The 10,836-nt window shown below is 33.9% G+C and overlaps 1 protein-coding gene across 1 annotated transcript in view; it reads right to left on the minus strand.

Moving 5' to 3' along the window:
• Nucleotides 1-10,836, minus strand: part of SNX29 (sorting nexin 29) — a gene marked incomplete at its 5' end in the record, with an annotated part of 108,297 nt that overhangs the window by 60,389 nt on the left and 37,072 nt on the right. The window contains 1 exon segment of the mRNA XM_010080997.1: nt 6,596-6,702. Coding sequence (XP_010079299.1) covers nt 6,596-6,702 — 107 coding nt within the window.

Consider the following 10,836-nt stretch of genomic DNA (forward strand, 5'->3'; position numbering starts at 1 on the left):
TCCCTAGATCCTTTTAACTTATATTTGACACCTGGAGGAAGGTTTCACCTCATCTACTGTGCCGAGATAGCTATTCTGAATTGCAGCTCATTATCCCTTTACTAGGATTATCCTTATGTGCTAACACAAAATACTTTGAATGTACAACCAGCATTCATATGGATAATCTGACATAAGCAATGAAGTACAGATAAACAGGTACTATCAAGAGACCACTTTTCATTAACATTCCATAGCCCATGTTCAAGAGAATAAGAATTGGAACTAAAATATTACTATTATTCAGTACTAAAAACCATGGTCTCAAAAATGCCACAAAAACATAACCTAGAATAAATAACTCTGATTATTTAAAAAAAAAAAAGTTGACAGACTAATTTTTACCTAGCAGCCTTTACACTAGACCAGGTATTAACTGTTCTCCAATAACTGGCACAGATCCCACAGAACCACAGACTGGCTCATGTTTTATATTTTAGCTACACAAACGCAGTTGTGGTTCCATATGTAATCCAAACCAAACTGGTGAGCTCAGCTGACTGACTTGACAGTATACAGATCCAGTATTTACTAACGACTGTGGAACCACAAAAGCATAACAGAAATGTTTCTCTTCTTGCTCATCATAGTTTTCTCATTGTTACCCCCACATGCCATGTTTGGACCACAATAAAAAGACTTCCCACACCATCATCACCTTTTGGGCCCCAGTAATCCCTCTTGGGAGAGGGTTGCTTAAAGTCATGTCAACCTGTGGTTTCACTGTTCCACAGATACTAATTTGCTGTTGCTTATGCCCTTGCTAGTAACTGTTCCTAAACTGCTAACCTTCCTTTCTTCCTTTAAACCATGACAGATTAATATAGTCAGGTAACATGTTCAGCGGTTGTTGCCATCCTTTAGATGTACCCTGGTGTTTGCTGTGTCTGGGGTTTTACAATAAGGAAATCTTCAGCAGCGATCACAAAATGCTGCTGCGCTTCATGTTCATTCCTTTCTATCTACACCATGTGTGGGACTGTCAGTTAGGTGAAGAAAAGTGGTCTGAATGAAAATACCTCAAAAATACTTTTTAAGCCAAACCAGGCTCTCAAATCAGTTTGCGCCATGGACATAGAAACTACTGTCCCAGTACAACTGTGGGGCAGGTGCCCTGTGATACAGAAGCAGGAGTCAAGTAACAGATTGGCTGCTCAAATTGATATTGCCAGCAAAGACGCAACATAAACCATAGCATGTGTTTAACCTGAAGAACTTTGTCCATGTTTTCCCCAAGTATGTGATTTGATATAACAAAAGATACCACCTCTTCCTGAAACCTTGCCTTGATAACAGTTACCTGTAACAGTCAAAATACAGTGGGTGAGACAAGAAATAGCCATGGTTCACCGTAAATGCCACACTGTTTTTTCCTTGTAGATCTTGCAGAAGAGACAGCTTAACGCTTACCACAGTTATTTACTGTTAACTGAATACAAACAGCAGTGACTCAGAAATAAGTGTGTTTGTAAAGAAAATAAAAAAAACCTGATCAGCACACACAAATGCATCACTGATTAAGCGCATGGTGATTCATGGGCACATCATTCTTGCCTCAGAAATGAAAACTGCTCATCTTACTCAGCCAGGACTAATTTGTCAATGAGAGAGATGCTATACATATCATTAAGAGAACTATATATTGTATTTCAAGAGTTGCATAAAAAATAGCTCTGACAATTCACTTCTGGTACCATTGAACTTAGTAACTTAAACTGTGCACTGTGCACCGTAGGGAGAAAACAGCTTATTCGAATTGTTTTCTTTTTTTTTTTTAATTGGACATAAATGCTTACACATATATAAGAGCATATTTCACAATTCTTATGAAGTAAGACAAATTCTTTTAAGAACCACAAAAAAACTCTACCCTTGTACCAAAGTGCATTGGCCAGATGAAATTACATCTCACCATATTTCAGTAATAGTTTAACTGACAAATGGTACAGAAGAGTTTGTGATTCCACAGAAAAGTGCTGACCAATTTACTAAGATGTGTTTTCTATACTGACTTGAAACACAACTAACATTTAATAGGTAGGCTGCATGCCATGCTAAGACCTTTAAATAGGGAAATAAAATAATCTCCAGAAGTATCACTGTCCACTGATGCACTGATATAATTTGCCTGCTGAATGAAATCTCATGCTGAATGCAGTTATACTCATTAAGTAGCTGTCACTAAATAATATGACTGACAGAGGAGATACAAACCGAAGAGATCAAACTTGCACTGCTCATTCAATGCTAACAAGAGCTAAAGATTTTTTTTTTCTTTCACAAAAGGCTATTTTTCAATTCTCTCCTATGAGAAAATGTTAAACCTAAGCAGACAAGTGCTATTTAATAATTGTATTTGTGGGCATTTTAATATCTAGGAGAAAAAATCCATGTCTTTACAGAATCCTGTCAAAGAACACACAACTTCTGTTCATTGATTTCCAATAAAATGGGTCATGTAGTTCAATGAAATCGTGCTCAAGAAATTTTCAACTAAGTTATTTAATATTTCAGAGTTTATTTCTTAAAGAAAGCTTTCTTTCTGTTCTTGTCTTGGAATGTCATTAACAGGTAAGAGCACATACTGTTAATACAGGGAAAGTTCTAGGTTTACCAATAGTTTGTAGAATCACTTGGGGATCAAAAGTAATAAAAGAGCAAATCAAAGTGAATTTTAGAAGAAAAGCATGAGAAAAAAAATTGACAAGCAGTCAAACAATTCATCATAGTCAGAGTTGAGCTTTTTCAAGCAGGTAACTAAGTTGCTCTGTGGCTGTCAGAGCCTTTCCACATAATCATGTCATGTTAAAGAATAAGTAGCACTTTATGCAGGCATCACCAAAATTGCTATATCATCAAAATCCCCCACTTCAGGATCTCAATTCAGGACATAGTAAAGAAATTCATTACAGTGTATTTTTACCAGTTATGCTAAACTGAGAGACAATTGTACAAAGATGCTGAGACTTTTTGGCAAAGCTTTTAGTGATTTAAGATACATTCCCTGACCAGACAGCTTACTATGTGAGAAGGGATTTTGTAACAAAAAACCCAAAACTCACGTACTGCATCATGAACAATGCCATATTCTCATATTTGAAAATCCTCCAATATTTAGAAACTTTCTTTAATTATCTGATAGCTTACTACTGAAAAATTATTATTAAAAAAATTAATCTGAGCAAAATTAACTTATAATATCTCTCCAAACTTAAAAGGGTATCTTTTGAACCTCCATTTACTAACAATGATAGCAGCACAAAGAACCTTAAAGAAAGTCACACAGCTGCTTTTCCCATTATACTACACTGTTTCTTTACTCCATTATTTAAAAAAAGTCAAATGTTTAAGTGTTTTTAAAAGCCACCTACCCAACTACAGCGATACACGCCATAATTTGTTCTTTTTGTGTAATTGCTGGCTCAATATAGCTCAAATACAGTTTAAAGTCATTTGAGCACTTTGAAATGAAATTGAGGAGACTGAAGTTAAAAATCTAGAAGGCAGTTTGAGTAAAAATAATCAGTAGCATGCTTTTGAGGATTCAGAATGGAACTGGCCCATGAATTACTTGTTCAACAAGAACGAAGAGAAGTCATGAAAATTCATGAAGTGGAATTCTGCAGAACGGTGAAAGCTTGGCTTAATATCAAAAATTACCTTTTGTAGATATTGTTTCAAAAGTTTGAAACAATTCAACTTTTCAGAAGAGATGTGTAATTTGTCAGGAATTTAAAAAACATTAAACTTAACCTTTTTGACAGATACCAGATCTCATGAATATCTAATATTCAGAAATAAACTCTCAACTCCAATCTACTGAGTGTACTTATTTGAACAAAGTGATTCACATCTTGAGTCCATGTGATCGGTATATGTACCTTCCATGTCAGAAAAACAGCTTCCAAGCCTCACATACCAATGCTCAGAGATCAATTTGTCAGGCATAAATACAACAGTACACCTACCACATAAAAAGTTAAGTCTATGAGATTTAGGCAAAAGGTACAAGAGCACTTTCAAGTTCATCAAAAGGCAAACTGCAGATTTCTACGGAACTTTACTTTAAAACCTGAGTAATTCCCAGTTAATTTATGTAGAAAAATTCTGACTCATAGAAATGTTTCTTGTACAGGCTTCTACAAGGAAAGTCTTAGAGAGCTGGAAAGGGTTTTTTTCTTTTAACTGTTTGGTTTGTCTCCAACATTCTTGTAAGGGTGAATGTTTCTGCAGGACAATAAGGGATTAATATATCCTGATACAAATTTCAGTACATCAAAAGCCTGTCATTCCAGCAGAGAAGCTAGTCTCCACATTTCCTAGTCTGACAGGAATAGTCTATGCCAGGAAACTGAAAATTCAATGTTATTTATTGAGTCTTTAACAGAGCTCTCTCATAATACCATTTAGTACATCATGAGCATAACCTACAATTTAACTTTCATGAAATGCAGGTTAAAGTCCACCACTAAAATAAAAATCTTTAAAAATCAAACCCACTTTCTCTTCTAAAACAAAACAGCACTCTAGTCCCAAAGCATATGACATTGGAAAACTCAGGAATTGCTAGAGTTACCCACCTATCAATATCCCAACAAGCTCTGAATTGGGGATTTAAAAGAAATTGTGCTAACTAGATAGATGTTTCCCTACCATTCCTAAGGAAATACACCATTAAAAAAAATTATGCAGAATTTTTACAGAAATTTCTCTCACACAGTTTTAAGCATAATATCCTGTAAAAAGTTAAGTTTCTTTACTCCTTCAGAATTTTCAGTTGCAACTTTTCTTTATCCACTTGGTTAAATTAACTGATTTACAGATCATAACTGAAGAACCTTGATAAATACAAACTCTTTTACTAACATGGTAAGAAACTGAAAAATCTTCAACATATTATTATGAATAAAATCATTTCCAATGGAAAAAATGAAAAAAATCTCTAATTATTCAGCAGAACAATTCTTTTTATTCTCTTGACAGCTAGTCATTTCTCTGTGGGAAGACTTCAATATCCTGACTGGCTACCAAGAAATTAAAGGGAATCTTTGCCTTCAGTTGAAATACTCTTCTAGGCACAAAATAACAGTTACTAAAACTGCTTAAGTCTAAACATTTTTGAGACCAAATTCTAGCTGAATGGAACTGCCAGAACACCATTCAAGAGTGGTTTCTATCCTAGTCCTCAACTGGAACACAATACAGGCTAACCTTTAAAAATAAGACTTCATATATTTCATTGCGGAGAGAAAAAGGAGTAATGACTTTTGGTAAATACATCTGTATTGTTACAGGAGTTACATCCTGTTTTGAGTATGTAAGATATTGATACAGACTGGTAGCTGAGACTCAGATGCAGACTTTCTCTTCTGGATGCGATTTGCAACAAGGTTTTCCAGTGGTTACATCCACGGCTGTGTCATCAGTGCTACTGCTAACATTGTCTTCCACAAACTCAGAAATGTTAGCAACAAATTCCTGAACAGGCAGAACAAACTTCACAGAACTAAGGAGGTTGTTTTAAAGCTGAAAGAGATTTTACCTGTGTTCTCAATTAAGATATTCTTTTGATAGGTACAGAACAGAGGAATGGAGTCAGAATAACCTAACCAAAGGTATGCATTAGGGAGAGAATTAATTTCCACATGGTCCTATGAGAAAAGGATAACCAAGTATTAATGTTGTAGAAGAACTGTATTAATCTCTTTGACGCATGACCTGCATTTTTAGTCATCTTCATGTTAATCAGTTAATATGAGTATCCAATTTCAGAGTATTTTGGGCAGGTGAAAGTCATAGAGAATTGTTTTACTTTTTATAAAAATGTTCATGGAATATTCAATAGGAGATATGGGCATTAGATATTAAATTTCATTACTTTTTTATGAAAAATAATTTGTATTTAAATTTAGGATGAAACCCTAATCTTTCTTTTTTTTTCTTTAATGAATTTTATATTCGTCTTAAAAGCGAATCTCACATTAAGAACTAGTAGCTTCCATCAATCCTTTCCATAGTGCAGTATTCAATAAGATACATGGTAAAGAAATACAAAAATGAAACACAGTTTGGCAATCAGAAAACAGTCTTAAAGCACAGAAAAAGCTGCAGATTTCAGTATATCCTAATTTTAAAACTCAACTGACAAAACAGCAATGCCTGTAATTACGTACTGTAACTTACACACAATACCTGAAACCTATTGTCTATTGAAGCTTTCAACTTCACCACCATCAGCTATAACCTTAAGTAACTAATTTATTTATTAAAACATTCATTTTACTATCAAAGTATAAATGTATACCCTGGTTAGAAGAAGTATTTTTAATTATCTGAATTGCTTTAAATATGCTTTGAAGTTGAATGAACAAACATGTATTTTAACTACAGAAGTCGGAAAATTAAATCTTTCATTTCTTTCTTTTGAAAGCAAAAATCAGACTTTTCTTTCACACTGATGGGGAAAAAAATAACAACTAAGCAAAGAATTTACTAACAGCTTCGAATGTTATGCTACAATTATGATTCCATAAAATTTGTGTAGCACAAACTTTACCTCTATCAATTTTCTTTCGTAAGAGCTGGCTAGTTCCTCATTGTTTTCTACTTGCTTTTGCTCTGGAATAGTAAATTCACCATCATTGCTCCAAACGTTAGGCAGAGCTAAAACAAAGAGGTACCTCAAATTAAAATGTTAAAATTACATAAACATCTAAGACAACGCATTGAGAAGTAATAGCTCTAAAAGAAACAGTTATTACAAGTATAAAAATAGAATGTAATTTTAAACAGTATTACAAGTACTAAAATACAAATGCTGCAGGGAGCTTTCTTGTGAGCAACATTTAGGCTGATACTCTCAACAGAAAAAATGCAAACTAAAAGCATTTGGCTGTTTTGTGACTACAGCTACCTAATATATGTAGGTAGTAACTGCAATTCCTACCCAAATCCTTTGAAAACTAAGCATATGCTTCTCTTTCAAGTCTTTTTATACTTCTCTTCCAAAATACCATTTCCCATTACTTGCACAGACCACTTACATATCATAGAAATTACAGAAAATAGGGCCGAGAATGGACATTCTGTACTTCATCTAGCATTTCATGGTTTTGCATAAAGCAGAATCAACTTTAGTTTGACAGTTAATTGTCTAACTTATTCCTAGAAACCTCCAATAATGGAGATTTCATGCTTCCCTGCACAATCTATTTAAATGTAAGTATTCTTCTCAGAAAGGTTTCCTTGAAAGCTAATCAAACTTCCTTCACCTGCCATTTAAGCCCATTACTTCTTTTCTTATCCACAGTGAATGACAACTACAGTTTATTCTATTCCTGCTCCTAGCTATCATTTATGTATTTCACAATCACTTTAAGGCCTATTCTAAGTAAGCCTCCTCTTCTCCAAGTTAACAAAGTCCAATTCAACTTTTCCTGACAGATCATGTATTTCTGAAAAAAAAAAAACAAGTTAGCAAAGTTAGCATATATAAAGTAAACAAGCCATAATAAAAGAGGTTTAACAAATGCTTTCACAAATTTTCAATATCTAAACTATATATAAAACCGCTATAAGGTAGACAGAAGACACCATAATTCATCTGACTGAATACTCTAAAGCCTGGGAACGGATTTTTCCTTCAAGGAAGTTTATCATTAGGTGAATTTTGAAAGCTATTTTAAAAGCTAGTTCTTGTAAATCTCACTTGAAGTTCTTCAGCCAGAAACTTCTAAGATCAGCATTTTCACATACATAGTATTATTGTCCCTAAGCAGGTTTGAAAAATAGTACCCATTCAACTCTTGATGATGGCTGAGAAATCAGGATGCTAACTTATTAAATATTTAAATCCCAATATCAAACTGCTTGGTCTATGGCAGTGATCATTCATTTTGAAAGATGGTATGACATTATGAACTTGACACAGTTCTGACTCTCGGGCAATTTATTTATGATCACATTTGCCGAGTGGCTTTTTTTGTTTTTTTAAGTCACCACAAGGCAAAGTATTATGCTGAGTTTCATTTGTTATTTTAGGAAACTACTTAAAAGTCATACTCAGTAGCATCTGATCTGATTACTGTAGCAAGCATAGATTCTTCTCTATTTATAGTCATAAAAATAACAGAAGCTCAGTTTATTTTTACTCTTTCAAAATAATTTCACAGAAAGTCTAAACACAGTGTTATAAAATATACAATACATTTAAGACTTTTGTTTTGATACCAATTTGAAGATTAATCATCACTGAAATTATTAATTATGATATCATAGGGCAGCAGTGAAATTAGTTGTATGCAACAGTTTATGCCTCCCTGATGAAGAAAATTTCCTAACATTACAGCAAAAGACAACAGCTGGGAGTTTTCCAAGTTTAAAGAGATCAGAACTCTGTGTCCCTCTCTACACGTAAGGCTAGTTAGAAATTAATTTATAAGAAACCAATGAGAATTTTAACCTAAAATGACAAAAGCAGAGAAAACAGTAGTTTCTTCATCCTATTTTCTTCACAATATTGTCACAATCGCAGAACACAGTAATAAAACAGGTCTTGTATATATACCCTGCAATCCTTTTAAGCATGTAAGCTAATTAAGAATAAAATTACATAAGTCAAGTTGTTATGGACACTAAGTTATAACACAATTGAAATTCAACAATTTGCCTTAAATTACACAATGATATATGTACTAAAAAGTACAAATAGCTCTTTCTAGTACTCCAACTATTCTTAATTACGAAGGTTCACAACTGAAAAATATGAATACCTAAAATGAGATATTGCAAGTACGTATATAAAACATGACTACAATAGTTTTTATAAACCTGGTAAAAGAAAAAACTTATTTTTGTTTTACTCTACTTTTTTGACGTGTATCTTAACATATTAGTTCTCAGGGATTATTTGACGTGCTTAGGTACTTTTTTCAGGCAAAGATACCAGTACTACTAAAAATTTCACATAAATCTCCAATGGCAGCAAATAAAAAAAATTGTTTTATAAAAATACAATGTGTGAAGTTAGAACATACGAGAAATTATTACAAATAGTGCATGTAGCTGAAACTTATTCTGGTCACTAATGATAAATATTACAGAAAATTACTGTGGATTGATTAAATATCCTTTGAGCATAAAGCACACGTATTCATTTTTAGAAATGTTGGTACTGTTCCATCCCCCTTTTTCATCTATAAAATCTGACCATCCTGCTCAGTTTCTATTCTTACTACTCACTAAATTTGCATAATTTTAACATGGCAGAATATAGCTAGCCTAGGAATATTTTTTCCTTTTCCTATAATTACACTCATCATGGAAACTGTCAGTATCTAATGAAGGATAATTTCTGCTATTATAAGAAGCTTAAGTGATGGTTTTCTTGAATAATTCTTAATACGAATCACTACACTCCAGCAAAGTCAGAAGTAAAAACATGTGTTCTCACTAACAAAAATCCCTTTAAGGATGAATGAATGACATATGAGTATAGTGACTAGCCCTTAAGAGCAGACTTAATGCAGGATTCATTCATACAGGCACTTACATAACTACAATATTGACAATTTAAAAAAAAGGAACAGAAAAAAGAAAGACAGATGGTGCTAATTTCTGAAAAGCCACCTTGTCTCTTAAAACACCTTTGTCAGTGGAAATACAGGTCCCACCAGAAGATGACTAAAAATTAAGACTCCAATTCATCCCATCATGGACAATTCTGTCACAACTGAGCACTGAAGAAAAACAGGTAACACTGCTGATAACTTAACTCGTTATCTTTCAGATATAAAATCTGCTCATTAGAGTCAGAGCATCTTAACAAAGAAAGTGAAATGTCTGGTCTCAATACAGAGTGAAAACAGTCTGAAAATACTGATCTCCAAAACAACAGTGACTGTATAGTATACAGATTTAAAATTTTCTCTCCCCAATATAATTTTCTTACAGATTAATTCACAGATTGTTTTTTAAATTAAATTTCCACCTGATAGCTTTTTCTGGAAAGTTTCTTACTGAAAAAAAGTAAGACAACCTCATCTACCAGAAAACACTCTGTAAAAATAAGTACAAGAGTCTACATCAGTACTTTTCTCAAAAGGAAAAGATATCAAACATGACATTTTCACTACTGGGAGACACTACTCTGCCATGCTTGGAATAGAAGACTAGGGCTTATCTCTTGCTAAGCCCACTTTCATGTAAATGATTCCATTTGTTTTCACAAAGACTCTGAAAGGAAGGCAAAGACTTCTTGACTGTTTCTACTAAGCAATAATTTGATAGTATGCCATTACATAACATTATTTTTGTTTTACATCAATCTGCATTACGAAACTGTTCACACAACAGCAAATAGCCCACTCAGAGACACATCAGGGACAGTTCTGGTAGAGACAGAACTGTAATCTTTTCAGACGTCGGTATTTTCCAACAGGAGGAGAGCTGATGTCACACTTCATGTGAAAGCATGAACCATGACCCCAGACACACTAGGATTGTTTTGTGTGGCTGAAGTGCTGGTTACGGACCAGGGCTTGCACAGGACTGGGTGGCTGCATCTACACAGAAATCCATTCCAAGCTCAACCAGAAAAGAAAAAAAAAAAAAAAGCAGACTCTTGTAAACCAGAGACATGGCTGTTCACTGGTTATTCTTTTGTTGTCAGTTTTTATACAAGTCCCAGAGTCACTTCCATCATTTGGTTACTAGACATATGCCTCCAACAAACTCCGTCTCAATGGCAGCACACAGAAAAAAAAAAAAAAAAACCCACCCTGTGCATGGATTTCCCCC

Source organism: Pterocles gutturalis, unplaced genomic scaffold (genome assembly GCF_000699245.1).
Source record: "Pterocles gutturalis isolate BGI_N339 unplaced genomic scaffold, ASM69924v1 scaffold159, whole genome shotgun sequence".
NCBI classification, from domain to species: domain Eukaryota; kingdom Metazoa; phylum Chordata; class Aves; order Pterocliformes; family Pteroclidae; genus Pterocles; species Pterocles gutturalis.